The sequence below is a fragment of the Pan paniscus genome, chromosome 13, assembly GCF_029289425.2.
Source record: "Pan paniscus chromosome 13, NHGRI_mPanPan1-v2.0_pri, whole genome shotgun sequence".
Lineage (NCBI taxonomy): Eukaryota > Metazoa > Chordata > Mammalia > Primates > Hominidae > Pan > Pan paniscus.
In genome coordinates this window covers 130,410,366-130,435,138 of record NC_073262.2, presented here as the reverse complement: position 1 = coordinate 130,435,138, position 24,773 = coordinate 130,410,366, and the positions used below count along the sequence as shown (strand labels likewise).

Below are 24,773 nucleotides of genomic sequence, written 5' to 3'. Positions count from 1 at the left end.
TCCAGATGGTGGATACAAGGGGGATTTTTATATGATTCTCTCCACTTTTGTACTTTCCATAATAAAAAGTGGAGGGAAGCAGGGCATGGTGGCTTATGCCTGTAATCCCAGCTCTTTGGGAAGCTGAGGCAGGAGGATGCTTGAGCCCAGGGGTTCAAGATCAGCCTGGGCAACATAGTGAGACCCCAACTCTATATTTTTTTAAAAAAGAAGGAAAAAGTAGAGGGAAAATCAATGGGAATGACTCATCCATCCTGGTAGCCTTCCAATCATCACCCTGCTACCCCACCACTTGAGTTGCACACCCACAGTCACACACTTGGACTTTGGCTCCTGGAGCTGCTCCAGCCCCTCCAGCCCTCCCATTCTCCTGCTCTTTGACCACATTGAGGCCTTTTATCTGAGGGCCTCCCCATACTTTCTCAGTGTATCAGATACCTTTGGACCTCATCTCCTGTCTCTGGTCTAGACTGCATGGTTCAGCACTTTAACCCCTCTCTGAACCTCTATCATTGACTCTTGCCCTCTTGTCCTTGCACTTGTGCCTAGATGCAAAGCCTGACCCTAAACTAGTCCAACTAGTCACCACTGTCTATTCTTACACCCAAATTGCAGCAGGCCACCTGGTGTGTGCCAATGGAAATCACAGCAGCTTAGTTATCTCCGACTTCAGTGAACCCCAACACTGTGGAACAACCTTGAGTGTACCCCTGTGTCCTCTACTGACTATCTCAAAGCTTCTCCATTCATGTCAAAGCTCACTCATCACTCTCAAAAGGTGACTAGTCTTTCACCAAGAAAAGCAAGACCACCATATTCAAAGTCTGTCAACTTCCTCCATCCCAAATTGCAAAATTCTCCCCACCTACTCCTACTCTTTCTTGAGTGAATTTTTTTCCAAAGGAAGAGATGACTCAGCTGAACTGTGTTCTGGAAACCCGCCTTTTGAGAGAAGTTGAGGTACCATTTGTTACTCTTTCAGAATCTTCAACTCTTTATAATATCTTCAATCTCTCTCTCATTCTCTCTCTCTCTCTCTCTCATCTCCCTGACTCTTTCAATACTTTTCCATCTAAAGATAAAAGGCTCCCCTTCTAGCTTTTATTTCCTCTTACCTTCATTGCCAAACTACTTGTCACCATTCATTCTTCAACCCACTGTCATTGGGATTCTCTCTCCTACACTACCTCACTGAATACTCTTACAGTTACCAATGACCTACAGATTGCCAGGAGCAAGACATTATTCCATCCTTATCTTAATTACCTCTTAAGATAACACTAATGGAAAGCACCAGGGAGGCACCGAAGAACTTGGAGACAACTCTGAGAATACAGCAAGTCAAATCCACACATAGGGCCTATGGCTATGGCCAGACATCAGCAGTCTTATACAAGAGACTTTTGGAAAATATATGACCAAAAACCTCAGAATCATTCAGATGGTTAGAGTGTATTTAGGAGACAGGACTAGACTCTTACATAAACTAGCAGTGGTTCTCAAGAAGACTGTACAAACAGAAAGGGCTACTTAGCCCAGGGGAGAGCAAAGGCATCCTGTGGGGTCACCTCAGAGAGTCAAGGGGCTTGATGAAAGTTTAAAGGAGACCTTCACCGTATCACTATTGCTTGAACCTAAGAATGAGAGTGAATTCATGTACTATACATGCCATTAAAAATAAGTTCAGAGACAGAAGATTCTAGTAAAAGAAGTCAAAAACCAAAAAGTAAATGCTGGATAGTTCCATATATATGAAATCAAGAAAAGGCAAATTAATCTATTGTGAAACAGATCAGAACAGCTGCTACCCCTGGGTTGTACAAATGGAGGGGAACATGAGAGCTCCTTCCCCTGCTGTGTTGAAAACATTTACTGTCTTGAAGGAGGCAGGGTTGTTTCACAGGTAGGTGCATATGCAAAAATTTATTAAGCTGCACAATTAGGATTTGTGTATCTGGGCCAGGTGAGCGGGCTCACACCTGTAGTGCCAACACTTTGGGAGGCCGAGTTGGGCAGATCATGAGGTCAGGAGTTCGAGACCGGCCTGACCAACATGGAGAAACCCTGTCTCTACTAAAAATACAAAAGTTAGCCAGGTGTGGTGGTGGACGCCTGTAATCCCAGCTACTCAGGAAGCTGAGGCAGGAGAATTGCTTAAACCCAGGAGGCAGAAGGTGCAGTGCAGTGAGCCGAGATCATGCCACTGCACTTCAGCCTGGGTGACAGAGCAAGACTCCATCTCAAAAAAAAAAAAAAAAAAAAAAAAAGATTTGTGTATCTTACTGCATATAAATTATACTTCAATTAAAAAGTAAATAGAAAGGCTTTTTTTCCAAAATGAAAAAAAAAAAAAAAAAGAGCGAGAGAGAGAGCTGTGAATTGGGAGTGGCATCCCTAATCTAAGATCATATTTAATCCAGTGAAAACTAGAGCATTAAATATTCAAATTACATAGCTGAGGCCCTGCTCTCTGATCCCAGCCTTAACAAACCAGCTTTGTGATTCCAATTTGACTGCTCAGGTAGCTTGCTTCCCTAATCTAGCCATGTGCTTGTGTCCGTATACTTGACGCTTGGATGCTTTCGTTGTTGATTAATAAATTGGCATTCCAGCCTGGAGATTTCAGTCTTCAGAAACTCACTTAATACTTATTAGTGGTCCTGGCCTCAAAAGATTCAGACAGCTTCAGAGTGCTAACAAAATTTTCTCCTTTCCTGACTCTACAAGCCTTACCTGCTGAGGCCTTCCAGCAATGAGACAAATCTGCTGCCCCCTGAAAATGCCTTGCTTTGACTGTGCTGTTCCAACAGTGACTGATGGGGAGGAGAGAAGGGGTGTCTGGGATAAGTCCCAGGCTTCACAATCCCACCTCTTCTGCCTTTTTTTTTTTTTTTTTTTTTTGCCGTGGCTGTGACTGAGGTTCACCATTTCTCAGCCTCCTCATTGCAGCTGTCTCTGGTACCTCTGCTTTCCATCCACCCCACCTCCCTTTCCTCTGCCGTGCAGAGACAACATGTATTTTGACCTTTACAGTGGTTTCCCAAGGGCTCCATGGTCAAGCCCAAACCACCACACGTAGTGGAGATAACAGTTTAACTTAATCTGCAGCTACTCCACCCCTGCCCCACTTGCATATACTCCTCTTCATCCGGTATTGCTCAAGGGTGGCGTGATTGGCGTTTGGGGTGGGACAATTCTTCATTGTGCAGAACCATCCGTTGCATTCTAGTGAGTTTAGCAACCCTGGCTGCTACCCTCTGAATGCTTGTTGTACTCACCCTCAGACATTGTGACAACTACACATGCCCGCAGATATTTCCAAACACTTCCTGCTGTCCCTTTTCCAACTAGCTACTTCCTACTGATTCTTCATACCACAAGTATTGGGCTGAATCTTGTGAAATTGTCATCTTCTCAGGTCAATGACATCAAATATTGGCTACTTAATGTGATTCAACTGCATAATACTTCTTCTGGAAGCCCTCACGAACGATGCCCAATGATTTCCTTATTAAAGTGCTTACCACCAAGTGTTGTAAGAGCTGCTTTACTCATTCCTGCCTCTCGCCACATTGCTCAGCCTTAAATATCTAGCAGCAAGTTACTACGTTTTAAGTCACTTTTTCTCTCTAGCACTTGGCACAGTGCCCAGCACATACTGAACCTATGTGTGATGATGAATCAACACACAGGATGTTGAGCATACTTTCCCTGATGATTCAATGTTGCTGTTCCTGAGGATGCAGACGCCCTTGGGGACTATTGAGCCACTTACTCTTTTTTGGCTCCACATCAAGTGACCCACCACTGCCCTACTTTATGGGTTTATGTGTCTTGATTTTGCATCATATCATCAGCATGCCTGCCTCCAGTGATCCTGTGTGTCCTTTGGAATCCGAGGCACTCTGTGAACCTTGGTGCATGAATGTAGTGATAGTAACTACTGGTTCCGAGTCTTTTCATCCTGATTGCTGGGCTCTTACCAGGTTTCACACGTTTGGGGGCTCCCCGCTGGTTAGCAAGGCAGCCACTAAGAACTCTCTGAATAGTCATTTTCCTTTCGGAAACTGCTTAAAGATGACTCGGGAGGACTTTTAAATGGAGAAACGTTCGTATGCTGAGATCCTGGCTGGTGACAGAAGGATGGAAGAAGTGATAACTGAAGGTATATTCTAAATGGTTGTTGTGTCCCTGTAGTCAAAAGGTGTGTGGGCATGGTTTCTTATTTTAAACAGTTTTTTTAAATCAATAAACATTGGGTTATGAATCTCAGATATAGGATCTTTTTCAACTTTTAATCTGGACGACTTTGAATTAAAGAAAAAAAAGAACAACTGTTCCATTATAATTCATGTAAAATCAAGTCCAGGGCCATGAGGGGCCGAGATAAAGGGAACAACTAGAAGTAAGTGGAGGATATAATTTCTCAGAAAATTCTTATATTTTCTGTGCCTGGAAATGGTTTCAATACACATCATAAAAATGATATAAAACTCAATCAACAGAAGAACTTTTTGTTTCTTTATTTTCAATATTTGTCTTATTAATATTTTTCTTATTTTATAATGCAATTACAACAATTTAGGAGACAAAACAATATAAACAAAAGAATGTTAAATAGTTTTTTTAAAAAAATAGCTTGTTGCTTGCAAGAAAGTCCATATAATCTTATTCCCCCCCAAACATAATTTTATACTTTGCACTAAACCAAAATAGCTTATGGAAAATTAGTATTAAATAGCTAAACACAGAAAACCTACAGCTATAAATAACATAAAATACAGTTTAACTTTAATGTGATGCTTAAACAAAGCAAACTATGATGCAATATGAATCAACTTCATTAATTGGACAAGTCCAGTGAGGCGCAAATTAGATAAGCATTAAATCCTCCATGATGTGCAAGTGAAACCTCCAACCCCAGCAAGGTTCTTTCTGTTCTTGGGCTATGTCCAATTCCATTCCAGAAAAGCCACAGTTTTTACATGTTCTTGACTTTTTTACTGTAAAATGAAAAAGAAGAAAAGTGTAAGTAATGACAAGGTGACTGCATGGTGGGAATGACTTTGGTACCTAAAGGTTGCTTCACCTGCCCTTAATCTCAACTCAGTATGTCAAGCAGCTCAGAGTTCAGATGAGGAAATTGAGGTTTAGAGAGGATGGCCCTTGCCCAACCTAACTCAGCTCATTAATGACAGAAACAGGCTATGGACACTTATCTTGTGTCTCCAAGTTCAGTATCTATGGCATGCTGGTGTTAGGTGCCTTCTGTCCGTTGATAAAGTGTTACTGTCTATTATTGTCAACGTAAATCAGAACCATTGATCTCTGTTTAACTAATGTTCATTTTTCAGTTTTTAACAAACAACCAAATGCCAGATTGCCTTTAAATTATATAAATAGTAGGCATCTTTGCAACAAGAATCAGGCAGCTAGTAACTATCAAGTGCATAGAGAAATCTAATACATCATGTAAGAAATCACTAAATTAAAATAATAATAACGATGATGATCTGTAAGTGGAAAAATGCATTCTTTGTTTTTGTGGTCCAACTCAAATTTTCCCTTTAAAAATTCCACAATAGTTAAACTAAAGAATCCCAGAAAACCTACGGCCCACCCCTTTGCACACTCCTCTTTCCTCAAACATTTGCAAAGGCTAAATGTCAGTGTAACATACCTGAGGAGACGCACAATATATTTCACCCAAGTCTGTTTTGGATTTGCGCACACAGACAACTTTTTCTTTGTGTGAAAGCTGAAAAATCAGAAAATTTGATTTGTGTTTAACGAGCTTTTCAATGGGTTTTTCATAGAACATACAATGGAAATTTTATATTCCAGTTGATTACACACTAAACATTTCAGTTGATGAGGTAAAATAAAATGCACAAAAAATGCTTCTGATGAAGATTAATGCAAAATCAAAGTGATTCTCTCTTTCTCTGCAATGTAACAAATAATAGTACAATGGCAGGAAGATAAAGTCCCAGAATTGTCATATAATTTTGCTATTGGTGGTTACATAGAATATGTATGTATCTGATCAATAACTTGTATAATTCCAAAATATAATATCCTATATAAATCAAGAAAATTATATGTGATAGTATAATTAGTCTGAGATTTTACTTTTGGTCTCAAACATTTTCTCGTAGAAGATGCTCATTTCGAAATGTGTATCTTCCCTATTTTCCTAACATATCACTTTAATAGCCTTAGAAAGTGATTTTTGCCCTATACTAGTTCCTTTTGACCAAAAAATTTTTTTAAAAAAGGTTTTGCCTTATTCCAGTCCTGTTTAAAGTGAACTTTGAAGTAGATATGTACTAAGACAAACCTATCTTTGCCACATCATTTCTTTCTCTTTAAAATAAGATCTTATGTTCAAAACATCAGTAATTTCTGAATGAAACTCTAAAAAGGCAAATATTTTTAAAACTGAAGTTTCTAGGTATTCCTGATACAACTGAATTAAAATCAATTAATAACTTACATGATAGCATTGATGTCACAGCCTTCATTGGCCAGCTGCCGTGTGAAGCCCACAATAAATTTAGGATGAAGAATACGGTCTGTGTATCCAAGACAGCAGTCAAAGTTGCTTGCTGCTAAAAAAAAAAAAGTGAAAGGTATTGGATCCACATGAATAAACTTATCCTGTGATTGGTATTATAAAACTACCTTAAGTTGTGAAAAATCTAGTGAATCTCATGTATATGATGAATAAACCACCTAGAGGAGGAGTTTCAATGTCTTCGAAACCTTTGTAAGGTCGTTGAGAACCAATCTAACATAGTTTATAGTTCTTTGAAAAAACAGTTTGTGTGCCGAGAAGTTTTGGTTCAATAATAGAATTGAGAAACACATGACTTCTCATAAGTGGGATATCTTCAGTAAGAAATACAAACTGACAATATTTCATTTCAGTTCACTATAATCATTCAAGAATATGAGCAGCCCCTTCCCTATGCTTGAAGGAACCCTTATGTAGATAAATTTCCAAAAGCAGAAAATGAATAAATTGGCAGATTTTAATCTATTATCTGGCTACTAAGTATTGAGAAATAGAGCTACAAAGGGAAATATGATTTATAGGAGTGAAAACACTTTGAAATTGTCCTATTAATTAATAGGAATGTTTAATTTTGTTCATAAAAGTTCAACATGTGGTTGGGCATGGTGGCTCACGCCTGTAATCCCAGCACTTTGGGAGGCCAAGGAGGAAGGATTGCTTGCCTCCAGGAGTTCGAGACCAGCCTGGGCAACAGAGTGAAACCCTGTCTCTACAAAAAAAAAAAATGTAAAAAAATTAGCCAGGTGAGTGGCACACGGCCGTGGTCCCTGTTATTCAAGAGGCTGAGACTGGAGGTTCACTTGACTCCAGGAGGTTGAGGCTGCAGTGAGCAGTAATCATGCCACTGCACTCTGGCCTGAGTGATGAAGTTAGACCCTGCCTCAGAAAAAAAAAAAAAAATTCGATGTGCATTTTTAGGAATGCACCTGTTGCTAAAAGTGTTGTGTGACTATTGAGCAATAAAGCAATACTTGGACATTCCCCTGAGTCAGATTACAACATGCTGTAAGGTAAGGGATTAATGTTATTTCAAAGTTGGCAAGCAATGTACCCCATGCCTTGTGGGGATGTTGATGTCAGGTATTATAATCTACTTCTAAAGGATGAGTTTTGAACTTTACCAAAACTATTAAGTTGGGAGGTAAGAAAGTTGGGGACACGGGAGGATTCTCTACATTTCAAAATGGCCCCATCTACTGGTAATATTACACGCTTTATATCACTCCCAGAAACAGCACTTTGGCTTTATCCTGAAGTTTAGGGGTCTCTAAGAGCCCACCACTCCCCAAATCTGCTGAGATTGACAGCAGAGAGGAAAGCCTGATCCGCAGCAGTAACTCTTCTCTCCTCCACTCCACCATGGGCAGACAACTTCCATCACTACCTCTTGTATACTTCCTAACAGTTTTCCATCCCTTAGGGACCCCCGGTTGAGCTCAAGGCTAAAAGGAAAATGAAAATAGTCTTTCTTCTGTGCTAGCGGAAAGAGCGACACTTACCTTCTGATTCGCTGCAGAGGTGCAGTAGCAGCACTGACATCAAAGCAGCCAAGAGCAAACTCTTGGTACAGCACATGGTTTTTAGCTCAAAGAACAGATCTGCTCAGTGTTGAGTACCCAGTTCTTTGGGAGTGCTGTTATGTTCTGACAGCAGCCTGGGATGGCCCTATTTATAGCAAATATTGGGAATGTACACAGAAGGCGTGTTGCCACATGGGGTTTTCCCCATTGATCAACTGGCCCCATCATGTCATCATAAAAAAAACCCGCAAGGAAAACTTCCTGCTTTTTCCTCATATTGGGAAGGTGCGAAGGTCAGGGTGGGGGACAGGAAGTTGAGAAGGGGAGAATCCTGTTAAATTCTTTGTATTTGCAAAGAGCAAAAGCAGCTCAGCCCTGTGGCCCAGAAAAGACTTTCATCCAGTTTTAACTTAATCATTTTTGTGTCTGAAAATAGAGGATTAACAGCGATACAAAGGTCAGCCCCACACAGGAACATTCCAGCACTCCTATTGTTACACCGTATTTGCTTTCCAGAGCCAGTCAAGGAGGAGGGGGAGGAGGAGCAGGTGGGATGCCAGGCATACTCTGCTACACATTTACCATCGCATGGTTGATGTTCAGCTGTCATGAAGAAGACCCTGAGTTGCTAGACTAACATTCAGAGCAGGTACTATAACAGTGCTACAGTACTGTCCGCAGTTAGAGTGGAAAATATCAGCCTTTAAGTAAGGCTCAAACCTCAGCTTCACCTTGATTTAATGTCAACTCTTCTAAGAATCTTATACATTCACATGGCTTTAATCAATATTGCAGTTCAGAAAATAATCCTTACCTGCCTTTAACTCTCCATGATGATGTACTAATATAACTCAATAAAGAGCCTCAGAATTGTTGAGGAAAAAAAACCTATCAGCAGTAGCTAGTCAGCACAGCAAATGTCAAATAACAGTACTAATGATGATAATGTAATATGAATCCCTAACCTAAGGCAGTATAAGAACTCTCCACTAGACCCAAATAGGTTGAAAGTAAAAGGATCAAAAGAAAGGTATACCAAACAGTAAACAAAAGAGAACTGGAGTTGGTGACGCCTGTATCAGACAAAATAGATTTTTTTTCATGTTACTGGAAATAAAAAGAGACTTTCATGGTAACACAAAATTAACCCATTGGGAAGATATAAAACCTATAACCATATATATACCTAACAGTAGCACCCCAAACTACAGAAAGCAAAAACTGACAGAATTGAAGGGAAGAATAGGAAACTTTATTTTATTTTACTATTATAATTTTTTTTTTGAGACAGAATTTTGCTCTTGTTGCCCAGGCTGGAGTGCAGTGGCGCCATCTAGGCTCACTACAACCTCCGCCTCCTGGGTTCAAGCGATTCACCTGCCTCAGCCTGCTGAGTAGCTGGGACTACAGGCACGTGCCACCACGCCCAGCAAATTTTTGTATTTTTAGTAGAGACGTGGTTTCACCATGTTGCCCAGGCTGAACTCCTGACCTCATTACAGGCATGAGCCACCGTGCCCGGCAGAATAGGAAATTTAACAATAAAAGTTGACAGCTTTGGTACCACATTTTCACTAATTAATAAAATTTAGGCAGAAGATCCACAAGAAAATAGAAGACTTGAACAACACTATAAGCCAAACAGACTTAGCAGGCATCGAAGGACTACTCTATCCAACATCAACAGAATAGTTGCACATGGAATGTTCTCTAGGATAAAGCATATGGTAGGTTATGGAACAAGTCTCAATAAATGTAAACCGACTGAAATCACATAAAGTATACATTCAAACCACAATGGAATTAAATCAGAAATCAGTAACAGACAGAAAGGAAACCACATATTCCTAAATAACCAATGTGTCTGGCCGGGAGTGGTGGCACATGCCTGTAATCCTAGCATTTTGGGAGGCCGAGATGGGTGGACTGCCTGAGGTCAGGAGTTCGAGACCAGACTGGCCAACATAGTGAAACCCTGTCTCTACTAAAAATACAAATATTAGCCGGGTGTGGTAGTCCATGCCTGTAATCCCAGCTACTTGGGAGGCTGAGGCAGGAGAATCGCATGAGCCCAGGAGGCAGAAGTTACAGCGAGCCGAGATCACGCTACTGCCCTCTAACCTGGCCAACAGAGACTCCATCTCAAAGGAAAAAACAACAACAACAACAACAATGTGTCAAAAAAAAAAGTCACTAGAGAAAGTAGAAAAAAACTTTGAAATGTAAAAAAAAGTCCACAACATATCAAAACTTATGGGATGTAGCAAAAGCAGTCCTCAGAAGGAAACTTATAGCTGTAAACACTCACATTAAAAAAAAAAAAAAAGAAACATCTCAAAACAATAACCCAACCTTCTACCTTAAGAAACGAGAGAAAAGCAGAGCAAGCTAAACCCAAAGCACGCAGAAGGAGGGAAATGAAGATTAGAGCAGGAATAAATAAAACAGAGAATGCAAAACAATAGAGGAAATCAATGAATGCGAAAGTTAGTTCTTTGAGAAGATCAACAAAACTAACAAGCCTTGACTAGACCAAACCAAACAAAGGAAAGGGAGGTTAAAAAAAAAAAAAAAAAACCACTGTATGCCAATAAAATTACTATGCCTACAGCACAGTAAAAAGATCATACACCATAACCAAGTGGGATTTATTCCAGGAAATGTAATACAACAAATCAATCAAATAAAAATGATTTGAAAAGCAACTGACAAAATCCGACACGTTGTCATGACAAAAACACTCAACTAACTAGGAATAGTTGAGAACTTTCTCAACCTGATAAAAGTCATCTATGACCACCTCACAGCTGATATGAACAGAGATGAAAGACACAAATTATTGACCCTGATTCAAGAAGAAAATAGAAAATTTGGGATGGGCGTGGTGGCTCATGCCTGTAATCCCAGCACTTTGGGAGGCCAAGGCAGGAGGAGCACGAGGTCAGGAGATCGAGACCATCCTGGCTAACATGGTGAAACCATGTCTCTACTAAAAATGCAAAAAATTAGCCTGGTGTGGTAGCGGGCGCCTGTGATCCCAGCTACTAGGGAGGCTGAGGCAGGAGAATGGCGTGAACCCGGGGGGTGGAGGTTGCAGTGAACCGAGATCGTGTCATTGTACTCCAGCCTGGGAGACGAAGCAAGACTCCATCTCAAAAAAAAAAAAAAAAAAAAAAAAAAGAAAATTTGAATAGAGCTATAACAAGTAAAGATATCAAATTGATAACCAAATATTTTTCACAAATAAAACCTCAGGACCAGATTAATTCACTGGTTAATTCTACAAAACATTCAAATAAGAATTAATACCAGTTCTTCACAAACTTTTTCAAAGTATAGAAGAGAAGGGAACACTTTTCAACTTCTTCTATGAGGACAGTATTATCCTGACACCAAAATAAGATAAACACATCACAAGAAAAGAAAACAACAGACCAATATCCTTTCCAAATACAAACACAAAAACAAAACAACATAGTAAAAGGACCATACACCATAACAAGTGGGATTTATTCCAGGAAATGTAATACTACAAATTAATTGAATAAAAATAAAAACTATATGAAAAGTAACTAACAAAATCCAGCACCTTCTCATGACAAAACACTCAACAAACTAGGAATAGTAGAGAACGTCTCAACCTGATAAAGGTCATCTATGACTGCCTCATAGCTGATAGCATACTCAATGTTGAAAGACTTACTGCCTTTTCCCTGAGATCAAGGACAAGACAAGGATGTTCAGTCTCACCGCTTCTATTCAACACAATTTCTTTTCTTTTCCTCTCTCTCTCTATCTTTTTTGAGATGGAGTTTCACTCTTGTTGCCCGGGCTGGAGTGCAATGGCGCAATCTCGGCTCACTGCAACCTCTGCCTCCCAGGTTCAGCCAATTCTCCTGCCTCAGCCTCCCAAGTAGTTGGAACTACAATCATGCACCATCACACCTTGCTAATTTTGTATTTTTAGTAGAGACAGGGTGTCGCCATGTTGGCCAGTCTGGTCTTGAACTCCTGACCTCAGGTGCTCCACCCACCTCAGACTCCCAAAGTGTTGAGATTACAGGTGTGAGCCACCGTGCCCAGCCTATTTAACACAATTTCTATTAAAATCCTGGCTGGCTTCTTTGTAGAAATGGAAAAGCCAATACTCAAATTCATGTGGAATTGCAAGGGACCTTGAATTGACAAAACAATCCCAAAAAGGAAGAATAAATTTGGAAGACTCACACTTTCTGATTTCAAAATTTACTAAAAAACCACACTAAATCAAGACATGTGAAAATTGCATGAGTGTTCACATCAGTGGCATACAATTGAGAAATAAGCCCCCGTGTCTATGGTCAACTGATTTTGTGTTAGGGTGGCAAGACCATTCAATGGGGGAAGAACAGTCTTTTCAACAAACAGTGCTGGAACTACTGGATATTCACAGCAAAAGAATAAAGTTAGACCATTACTTCACACTATATATAAAAATTAATTCAAAATGGATCATAGGTCTCAATGTAAGAGTTAAAAACATGAAATTCTTAGAAGAAAACATAGGAGAAAATCTTAATGACCTTGGGTTGGGCAATGACTTGTTAGATACAACACCAAAAGCTCAAACAACAAAATTAAAAATTAACGAACTGGACCAAGTCAAAACTAAACATTTTTATGCTTCAAAGGACACTATAAAGAATGTGAAAAGAAAACGCATAGAAAGGAAAGGAAAATTTTTCAAGTCATATATATGATAAGGGACATTTACTTGTATAGAGAATGTATAAAGAACTCTTACAACTCAATAATAAGAAGATGAGTGACCCAATTAAAAAATGAAGAAAACAGCTGAATAGACATTTCTCCTAAGAAGATAAATAAATGTCCAACAAGCACATAAAAAGATGCTCAAAATTTTTAGTAAGTAGGAAAATGCAAATCAAAACCACCATGACATACCACTTCACATCCACTAGGATAGCTATAACCAAAAAGACAAATAATAAGTGTTGGCAATGATGTAGAGAAATTGGAATCCTCATATGTTGTTGATGGAAATAAAAAAATGGTGCAGTCATTTTGGAAGACACTTTGACAATTCCTCAAATAGTTAATTAGAGAGTTACCATATGACCCAGCAATTCTACTCCCAGGTTTACACCCAACAGAAATGAAAATATATGTCCACACAAAAATTTGTACATGAATGTTTGTAGCAGCATTATTCATAATAGCCAAAAAAGTAAAAGCAGCCCAAAAGTTATAAACTGATATATAAATAAATTAAACCTGGCAAATCAATACAACAAAATATTATTCAGCAATAAAATACTGATAGAAACTACAAAATGAAGCTGGGCATGGTGGCTCACACCTGTAATCCCAGCACTTTGGGAGGCCAAGGCAGGCAGATCACTTGAGGTCAGGAGTTTGAGACCAGCCTGGCCAACATGACAGAACCCCATCTCTACTAAAAATACAAAAATTAGCCAGGAGTGGTGGCTTGCACCTGTAATCTCAGCTACTTGGGAAGCTAAGGCAGGAGAATTGCTTGAACCTGGGAGGTGAAGGTTGCAGTGAGCCAAGATCGTGCCACTGTACTCCAGCCTGGGTGACAGAGTGGGACTCTTTCTCCAAAAGAAAAAAGAAACTACAAAATGGATGAACCTTGAAAACACTATGCTAAGTGGAAAAGCCAAGCACAAAAGACCACATATTGTCTGATTCCATTTACATAAAATGTTCAGAAATGGTGAATCTATGGAGAGGAGAAGTAGAATAGTGACTGCCTAGGGCTGGGTTGCGGTGTCCAGGGAAGGGAAGGGGATTGGGGAGTGACTGCTAAGGGGTATGTGGTTTGTTTTTTATTTTTTATTTATAAACACATATGGTTGATGGTTGCACAACTCTATGAATATACTAAAAACACACTGAATTGTTTACGTAAAAAGGGTCATTTTATGGTATGTCAATTATATCTCAATAAAGCTGATAACAAAACAAAACAAAAAAGGAACTCTCCATGTACCTGCATCTTAACACGCACCCCAGCCCATGGATGCTCTTTTCTTTACGGCTACTCTTGGTTCCCTATAGTCTGTGTTCATTTCTCCTTCTTCCATTCCTGTTTTCTCTTCTCCTCCCTCTCTCTCATGTCTTAATCACAGATCTCTTTTCTTCTCCATTTAATAGCCATAAATAAACTATTTTAGTATCTTTATATTGACTAGAATTGCATTTCCTTGTGCTTATTTTGATCTATGTACCATTTCATATTTGTCCCTTTAAAACTTTCTAAAATGTGGGTGGGTGTGGTGGCTCACGCCTCTAATCCCAGCACTTTGGCAGGTCGAGGAAGGCGGATCCCTAGAGCTCAAGAGTTTGAGACCAGCCTGGGCAACATGGCAAAACCCTTTCTCTACAAAAATTAGCCAGGCCTGGTGGCACACACCTTTTGTTTCTGGCTACTTGGGAGGCTGAAGTGGGAGGATTGCTCTAGCTCGGGAGATAGAGGTTGCAGTGAGCCATGATAACACCACTGAACTCTAGTCTGGGTGGCAGAGTGAGACCCCATCTCAAAAAATAATAATAATAATTTTTTAAAAAACTTTCTAAAATGTGACTTAAATTGTTTGGGAGGTTTTTTGGTCAGTCAATAAATGTGTTAAATGAGATTAACATTACAAAATTATTTCAAACCTAATTTATTAGAATGCTATTTATTGCAATGGAATTTATTATTCAGCCATTCTTTTGAAATATCTCAGATACATCCTAATGAGTACTAATTCCTGCATGTAGCAGAGTCACAGTGTCTTAGACTTTTTTTTTTCAGAAAAGATATGACAAGTGTCTTATGTGGAAGCTACTTAATACTAGAACATAGCATCTTTTTTTTTTTTTTTTTTTTTGAGACGGAGTCTTGCTCTGTCGCTTAGGCTGGAATGCAGTGGTGCGATCTCGGCTCACTGCAACTTCCTCCCAGGTTCAAGCGATTCTCCTGTCTCAGCCTCCTGAGTAGCTGGGATTACAGGCGCCTGCAACCATGCCTGGCTAATTTTTGTATTTTTAGTAGAGACGAGGTTTCACCATGTTGGCCAGGCTGGTCTTGAACTCCTAAACTCAAGCTATCCACCCGCCTTGGCCTCCCAAAGTGCTGGGATTACAGGCATGAGCCACCGCACATGGCCGAGAACATGATATCTTAATTCAAGTGAAATTATAGTTAAAACACACACAAATATCTGTAAAACAAAGCAGTATGGGGTACAGGTCATATTCATTTTACATAAATCATTATCATAGAAATAATTACAATTATATGTAAACACAGTCTTATTGTGGAAGCATGAAAATTGTTTTTTATAATTAATGGTAAAGCTCATGTTTCTCTACTAAAAATACAACATTTACCGGGTGTGGTGGCGCATGCCTATAATCCTAGCTACTAGGGAGGCTGAGGCAGGAGAATCACTTGAACCTGGGAGGCAGAGGTTGCAGTGAGCCGAGATCATGCCATTGCACTCCAGCCTGGGCAACAAGAGCGAATCTGTCTTGGAAAAACAAACAAACAAAAAAAAAAAAACAGGAAAAGAAAGATGAAGACACTGAAGCCAGAGAGACATTCGACTTTGCCAGTGTCAAACTATAAAGACTGAAGCTGGAACTAGAAATCAGACCCCCCTTCCCTAGGTCAATATTATCTTCTTCATTTCCTCCTCAAGGTTGATATCAATTATCAAATGGATCATAGTACATACAATTAGCCCACACTTTAGTTTCTTTCAGACAGTAATAGAAGTCATAGTAAGGAAGGAGACCACTATTACTCCTGCTGCCCTCTTTTCCTCACCTTGCCCAGTTCACAAGACAGGAGGAAAGCGAGAAAGCAAAAAGTGGGAAAGGAACAGAAGTAAGATAAATAGCCAGACAACCTTGGCACCACCACCCGGCCCTAGGAGTTAAAAAAAAAAAAGTAATAATAATGACATCAACTCCTGACCTAAACTACTTGTGTTATCTGTAAATTCCAGACACTGTATGAAAAAGCACTGCAAAACTTCCTGTTCAGTTAGCTGATGCATGTAGCCCCCAGTCACGTTCCCCACACTTGCTCGATTTATCACGACCCTTTCACATGGTCCCCTTAAAGTTGTAAGCCTTTAAAAAGGCCAAGAATTTCTTTTTCGGGGAGCTTGGCTCTTAAAGACGCGAGTCTGCTGACGCTCCCGGCCGAATAAACCACTTCCTTCTTTAATCCGGTGTCTGAGGAGTTTCGTCTGTGGCTCATCCTGCTACAATAGTTTCCATACAGGCTTCATCATATACTGAGGTATTACAGAGCTTCACTAAAAAAAAAGAATAAACCACAACTTTAATGGAGGCTAGCACCACTACAAATTCCACAGTGACTCCTTAAAACAAATAAGCATCTTGTTTCTCAGCATCTTAGCTTGGGTTCCCTTGAAAGTAGAGCCTCAGATGCAGATAATTTATTTGTGAGTTACTCTCAGAAGCCAGGAACAGGCGGGCAAATGGAGGGAGGAAAGGTTTGGAAGGTCATTCGTGGGCAATGGGAAATTGATTCCACTAGAATCTCCTGAGAAAGAAGCAAATGTCTTCCAGAATTCTCCACTTGAAGGAGAAGAGAGATTATTCATTAGCTGGCTCACATTTCTCATTCGTTGAAGATGGTCCCCAGGACACTGATCCTTCTCTATTTTTAAGCTGTGCTTAGAGGAGGGGAGTGGCCCAACATCCCTTCAGTTCAGAGAATGCCCCAGAGCAGAAAGCAGGCAGAGCAGGCTTCAGTGAGTCATCGTCAGTGCCAGGTGGTCTGAGCTCACTGGAAACTGTACACTACAGCTGGGGCTGAAATTGAAGAGGGGGTTGAAAGAATGGTATATGGGGTTCCAGAGATATCTGCTACACACAGCGTATGAATGCTTAATTTTAGGTAGGTGTATTTGTCTGCTCTCATACTGCTAATAAAGACATACCTGAGACTGGGTAATGTATAAAGGAAAGCGGTTTAGTGGACTGACAGTTCCACGTGGCTAGGGAGGCCTCACAATCATGGCAGAAGGCAAAGGAAAAGCAAAGGCACGTCTTACGTGGAGGCAGGCAAGAGAGCTTGTGCACGGGAACTCCCCTTTATAAAACCACTAGATTTCATGAGACTTATTCACTATCATGAGAAAGACCGACCCCCATGATTCAATTACCTCCAAGCAGGTCCCTCCCACAACACTTGGGAATTATGGGAGCTACAATTCAAGATGAGATTTGGGTGGGGGAACAGCCAAACCATATTAGTAGGCAATTAAGAAAATCACCATCACGCATGCCAAGGCCAGATGATTCCTTCATAGACCCCAAGAGGACAACTCAATTCTTTGGTTTTGTAAAAAGTCTTCCCCAGAACACATGGCATATCCACAGGCCTTGGTTTTGTGTGTGTGTAGCCCATGTATTCCGAGTCTAAAGCTTTGGTCCATAAAGTCATTATGTTGCAAGCCTCTATGGTTGTATTGAGGAATGCTTATATACTGGATCCAGGAAAACCAAGGCCTACTGGTTCTGAGATTCACGCAGAGGGCTGAAAAAATTTTCATCAGCTAAAGGGAAAGTCAAGAGAAGGGTAGCCCAAGGGGGTCACTCTGACCTGCAGCGAGAGCCAGAGCCAAGGCACTGGAGGTCAGTGCAAGCCTTACGAGTGAGGCATCTTTTTTTTTTTTTTTTTTTTTTTTTGAGATAGAGTCTTGCTCTGTCGCCCAGGCTGGAGAGCAGTGGCGCAATCTTGGCTCACTGCAAGCTCCGCCTCCCAGGTTCACGCCATTCTCCTGCCTCAGTCTTCCAAGTAGCTGGGAATGCAGGCGCCCGCCACCATGCCTGGCTAATTTTTTGTATTTTTAGTAGAGACGGGGTTTCACCATGTTAGCCAGGATGGTCTCGATCTCCTGACCTCGTGATCCGCCTGCCTTGCCTCCCAAAGTGCTGGGGTTATAGGCTTGAGCCATCTCGCCCGGCCGGGAGGCATCTTAAAAAAGAAAGATTCTGCTGGACGCAGTGGCTCACGCCTGTAATCCCAATACTTTGGGAGGCAAGGCAGGCGGATCACGAGGTCAGGAGATCGAGACCATCCTGGCTAACATGGTGAAACCCCGTTTCTACTAAAAATACAAAAAATTAGCCGGGCGTGGTGGAGGGCGCCTGTAGTCCCAGCTACTCGGGAGGCTGAGGCAGGCAAATGGCGTGAACCCGGGAGAGGGAGCTTGCAGTGAGCCAAGATCGCGCCACTGCACTCCAGCCTGGGAGACACGGAGAGACTCCATCTCAAAAAAAAAAAAAAAAAAAAAAGAAAGAGAAAGAAAGAAAGATTCCACCTTCAGCTTCGGTCTTAACATAAGATGCAATGCACTCATTATATCACACTTTATAAAATTCTCACAGGGAGTAGGTCAGATATCAGCTTTCCAAAGAAATACGATGATACTCTAAAATAGCCACTGGTAGACTCATGCACAGACTGCTTTTTTTCAAGAACCAGAAGAAATACCACTGAGACATTGTTCAGGCATTGGTTGCAGGACAAGTAGAACAGGAAGCCACCTCTGTTATAAATTCCTGCAGGGCTATTGTTTAAACCACAGTAAAGAACCTGGATGCCCCAGTCTGATAACTGGGGCTCTTATTTCAGGAATGGAGTCTTGACGCTCACCAAACCAATTTTTGAATAAACGTTTGGACACCCACCTGAGTTGATGATCAAAGAAAGTTCACTCCTTTTTTCACCTACTAAGAGTTCATTACATTCATATTTCGTTTCCCTGTAGAAAGAAGAATTGACATAAAATTCAGCTAATTCCTCTATTCATTGTTTATCCTGTTTGGGAGGCTTTTCAAGTTCCCCAGGTTTCTCACCTCCTTGCTTCCTATTTAAGGTCACAGCAGAGGAGCCTCTATTAACATGTGTGAAGAAATCAGCAGAGTTTTTATAGGATTTACACTGGTAACTCGCAGAGCAAAATATGTCAAAGTTTTTTATACAGGACCATGGAACATCACCCTTCCAGAAGCCAGCAAGGTAAGGCTATCAAAAGGTTTGAAGATGGCCTAACAGGGCTAAGGAATGGAGAAGAGGATGGGCCTTCTCTGCCTTGTCATCTTCAGGAGAAGAAGTGCATTTGATGTGCTAACATCTAAGCCAGTGGTGGGCTCATCCAGAAACAGAACAGTTATAGCTCTCATCACCTCCATTGCAATGCTGGGCTTCTTTCTCTGTCCTCCAGACACACCCCAAATGACCTGGTTTTCTACATTGGAGTCTGCTGATTTTGCTGAAGGCCACCTCTTGAATGGTTTTGTTAATGTGTGTTTGTTTTTTTGTTTTTGTTTTTTTGTTTGTTTCTTGCCTGACTGTTTATACTTGTTGACAGCCAAAGGGCTGCTGAAAATTTTTTCCTTAACCATCGCTCCCATCGCTATACCATCTGAGACTACATAATCTGAGATACCTTTTTGTTGTTGTTGTTGTTGAGATAGCGTCTCAATCTGTCGCCCAGGCTGGAGTGCAGTGGTGTGATCTTGGCTCACTGCAACTTCCGCCTCTTGGGTGCAAGTGATCTTGTCAGCCTCCCCAGTAGCTGGGACTACAAGCACACACCACCACCCCTGGCTAATTTTTGCATTTTTAGTAGAGATGGGGTTTCACTGTATTGCCCACGCTGGTTTTGAACTCCCAGCCTCAAGCAATCCCCTGGCTTCGGCCTCCCAAAGTGTTAGGATTACAGGCATGAACCATTGCACTCAGTCTTCAGATACTTTTGAAGTTGGCAGGTTGCAGGGTTTCATTTAGCAAAACATCTGCAGAGAGACCACAGGAATCCTTCCTTGCCTCCACCAGAGGGTCCCAGGATAGTATTAAAACCAGGTTTTATCACCCATGGACAACCTTCAATATCTCCTTCTCAACTGTTTTTTAACCAACTAGAAGCCACTCTTTACCTTCATTTAATAATAAATATTGTGAAAACACAGGTACATCAGATAATGTCCCTAAGTTTTTGGAGGGCCCAGCAGGTACACCATTAACACTGGTTGTTGTTGTTGTTGTTGTTGTTGTTGTTGTTTTTAAGTGATGGGGTCTGGCTACCTCGGCCAAGTTGGTCTTCAACTCCTGGCTTCAAGCAATCCTCCCAACTCAGCCTCCTAAAGTGAGGGCATTACAGGTGTGAGCCATAGCACCCAGCCTGTCAGTGCTTGTTTTTGATCTTGGGAAAATAAAAACGTTTTTTGCAGACATGTAGAAATTGTTTTTTTCCACTGTGATGCCATGGGATGAAATTAACTTTTCACATAGAACCCTAAATTGAATTCTGATTTATGAAACTGCTAGGGCCACTTCTTTTCTGCTATGGAAAATAATCTCTGCTTAGTCTTCAATGTTAGAACATTTACATGTATACATTCACACACAACTATACACACAAAGGACAAACTATGGTCAGGGAGGAAAAAGGACATGAATTATTATCACTCAAATAATGACTCATTTACATGAACCCTACTGTTCACTGAAGAGGAAGGATAGAAATTCACTCATTCATTCAATAAAGATCCATTGTGCACCTAATTTTTTTTTTTTTTTTGACAGTATCTCACTCTGTCGCCCAGGCTGGAGTGCAATAGCATGATCTCCCTCACTGCAACTTCCGCCTCCCAGGTTCAAGCGATTCTCCTGCCTCAGCCTCCTGAGGAACTGGGATTACAGTTGCATGCCACCACACAGGCTAATTTTTGTATTTTTAGTAGAGACGGGGTTTCACCACGTGGGCCAGGCTGGAATGCACCTAGTTTATGTTAGAGACTGTTCGTGTCACGAGGAACAAAGTGCTATGTAAAACAGTCTCTACCCTAATACAACTTAGATTATTAGTAGACGAGTGCCCATTGGTTGACGGCAAAGTAACAGATGAGAGAGAGAGAGAGAAAGAGAGAATGAGAAAGAGTAGAAGAAACACACAAGAAACTAATTAATTAACATATAAGTAAGTTAATATCATGTGGTGGAAGTGTTATGAAGCCAAATTAAGCAGGATAATGGGAAGAGAGTGTCCACGGGTGTCATTTTAGATAAAGTGATCAGGAAAACCTCTCTATGGAGAAAATATCAACCAGGGACCTGTATGAAGTAAGGGATGGAGCCGTGCAGACATCTGGGGAAAGAGCATCCAAAGCGGAGAGAAAAAGGCAGGCTGCAGTGGCTCATATCTGTAATTCCAGCACTTTCAGAGGCCAAGGCTGCCGGATCACTTGAGGCCAGGAATTCAAGACCAGCCTGGACAAAGTGGTGAAACCCCATCTCTACTAAAATTACAAAAATCAGCCAGGCATGGTGGCACATGCCTGTAATCCCAATCACTCAGGAGGCTGAGGCAGGAGAATTGCTTGAACCCGGGAAGTGGAGGTTGCATTGAGCCGAGATCATGCCACTGTACTCTAGCCTGGCAACAAAGCAAGACTCCATCTCAGAAAAATAAAATAAAATAAAGTTTAAAATGACAGTCATTTTATATTAATTGGATATTGACTATGAAAGAAAAAGAAAATTAGGAATAACTCTAAATGTTTTGGCTTAAATAACTAAGGGGATGGTTGTACAGTTTACTCAGGCAGAAAGCACTTAAGAAGGAGTAGATTATTGGGGGAATAATAGAATCTAGGGTTTGGTTTAAGGCATGTCATGTCTATAATGCCCAATAGATGTGCAAATGGAGAGATTTCTCTCCCCTACAGAAGCCTATCTCGCCTTAATTCTGAAAGTCATAGCTCAAATACAGCTGAAACTAGGCACAATTTTGAAACTAGACACAATATTTGGTAGGAACTTAAATAAAATCATTTTAGAGACCACTCAGCCACTTTTTTAAACATTACATTATACTTCATTCAGCTAAAAATCAAACAAACTAACAAAACATGACCTTCAATGTGAGTGGGGCAAATGGTTTTGTTGACCTGTTTTTCCTTTAATGTAAGTAACAGAATCTTCACCGTTAGCATCACACTGTTTATTACTTAGAAAAAGAAAGAAAGAAAAAACAATAATGAACCTTCAAGGTGAAAGTGTTTTACATAATTCAAAACTATTTTTTGAAATCCCAGTTTTTCCAAGATATAAAAGAGTCATTGCTTAATTCCTTCCCCATGTCAGGAATGAAGTATGACATATCTACAAAAAATATAAACCACAAAAAACACAGGAGACGATATGCTATCCTACAGAGAACATACATAGATATAAAACATACAGATAGATATAAAACACAAAATTTCTCCTACACATGGGAAAGTAAGCCATGTTATTTCAAAGTACTTTTGAATGCAACTTCTTCATCTTTCTTTTATTTTGATTTTCAGGCTCAATGTATTTGTGATCAAAAAGTTTGTTGTTATTAGATAGTATAAAATAAAGCAGATCATTTCTGATTATTGCAGATTATTGCTTCCATTACTGGATAAGGAAGTGGGGACTTGGCTGCCTTTCAAGGAACCTTTCACCATGCTAAAGGCAATTCTACTTACCAATGTACATGAGGGTTCAAAGGTTTTAGTAGGAATTTCCCTTTTAACTTTTGAAGCCAGTGAGTCTTCCTTACCACTTCAGAATAATTTGCATAACCAAGCCTATCAGCTTTCCACGATTGAATTGTCCTTACAGTAAAGAATCAACTCCATTGAAACAACTTTATAGGTCCACATGACTGATTTTTTAAATCTTCAAGTCTTTTAGGAAATATAAGCTTTTCAAATTCTAGTATTATCAAACCAACTTTGCCTTTCCTTGCTCAATTGGTAGTAGAATGCCTCAAGCCCTGTTGGTTCAACCAAGATCTGTGCCTTGAAATCCAGGTTGAGGGAGGATTTAAATGCTAAACAAAACATCAAGAAATTAAAACTCCCCTAAGAAACAAGGTAAATACTATAGAACATACCAAAATACTCAGTGTTCATGCTGAATGTCTGTGTATGTGTGCATGGTGTCACCATGAGAAGATATCGGGGTGTACACTGTAACACACGTACACTGATTTATTGTACTTTAAAACAGTATTGATTTAGGCTGGACACAGTGGCTCACGTGTATAATCCCAGCATTTTGGGAAGCCGAGGCAGGTGGATCATTTGAGGGATAGGAGTTCGAGACCAGCTTGGCCAACATAGTGAAACCTCATCTCTACTAAAAATACAAAAATTAGCCAGGTGTGGTGGCATGTGCCTGTTGGGAGACTGAGGCGAGAGAATCCTTTGAACGCAGGAGGCGGAGGTTGCAGTGAGCCAAGATGGCACCACGGCACTCCAGCCTGGGCAACAGAGCAAGACTCGAGACTTCGTTTCAAAAAAACAAAAAAAAGTAAAAAAGTATTGATTTTCTGTATTTCCAACATGTTATATAGAATTCTCCACAATAAAATAAATTGTGCTTTTTTGTTTAAATATTCTAACGCATTCATAGCATTTTTCTTAAAGGGAAACGCTATGCTTCTTGGTTTAGAAGAATTTTTTTTATAATAATATTTCATGAAAAATGCAACAGATGCTCTTCACCAGTTTTCTTTCTTTCTTTTTTTTTTTTTTTTCTTTTTTTTTGAGACAGAGTCTCACTCTGTCGCCCAGGCTGGAGTGCAGTGGCATGATCTCGGCTCACTGCAACCTCTGCCTCCCGGGTTCAAGCAATTCTCCTGCCTCAGTCTCTGGAGTAGCTGGGATCAAAGACACGCGCCTCCACGCCCGGCTAATTTTTTGCATTTTTCGTAGAGATGGGGTTTCACCATGTTGGCCACGCTGGTCTCGAACTCCTGACCTCAGGTGATCCGCCCACCTCGGCCTCCCAAAGTGCTGGTATTACAGACGTGAGTCACTGCGCCCGGCCTCTCTTTACCAGATTTCTAATTGATTTTAGTATGATAATTTCCTGAGATGGCAAATGGATGCCGATCTTTGATGAAAGGTTTTGGTTGAGATTCTGAGGCTAACTGCACTACATTGAGGAGAGTGGGATGACTGTTTTGAGATGGGGAGAATGGTGTCATGAAGGCAGCATATTTGTAACTCTAGAATCATATCTGCTCCCAATGTTTTGTAGTGGTTTTAATGTAATGTTTGGTGTTTGGTCTTTTCCTTGCAGGGAGACTTTATCGCAAAGACAAAATGTGCATGTCAATCTAAGTACATAAATCTTCTATTGTTTTATCTTCTCTTGAAGGTGGAAGAAAGTCTTTGAGGCACAATACAGAAAGAACAGAGTTTTAAATCTTTTTCTGTGCTTCAAAAAATATTACCATAATACATACTCTGTTGAAAAAATATATAAATAAGTTAAAAGAGGAACACAAAGATTAGTCATAGACTCACCATCTAGAGAATTACAGTACTAATTTTTTAATAACTTCTAGACTCATTTCTGTTCATATATTTAACATAAATTGAATCTTAGAGTACATTTTATTAACCTAGCCTTTTCATTTAAGGATATGAATACAGTCATCTGTTCATCTTTTAAAAAATGACTTCCTATGCCATCATTTAAAACAGTTGTACAGTTTTCAATTGTATGGTTATTCATGATTGAATTCCCCAGGTTGTTTCTAATTTTTCAATTATTATAAATAGTACTATGAAGAACAGTT

The 24,773-nt window shown here is 40.3% G+C and overlaps 1 protein-coding gene across 1 annotated transcript; it reads right to left on the bottom strand.

Annotated features, from left to right (window-relative positions):
* Nucleotides 1-4,508: 4,508 nt before the first annotated feature.
* On the bottom strand, nucleotides 4,509-8,296 carry CCL20 (C-C motif chemokine ligand 20). Its single transcript, XM_003821836.5, has 4 exons — nucleotides 8,077-8,296; nucleotides 6,497-6,611; nucleotides 5,681-5,758; nucleotides 4,509-5,003 (listed from the first exon to the last, which is right to left on the bottom strand). The coding sequence occupies exons 1-4, from the start codon at nucleotides 8,150-8,152 to the stop codon at nucleotides 4,982-4,984; spliced, it is 291 nt and encodes a 96-aa protein (XP_003821884.1). The 5' UTR covers nucleotides 8,153-8,296; the 3' UTR covers nucleotides 4,509-4,981.
* Between the last annotated feature and the right edge of the window lie 16,477 nt (nucleotides 8,297-24,773).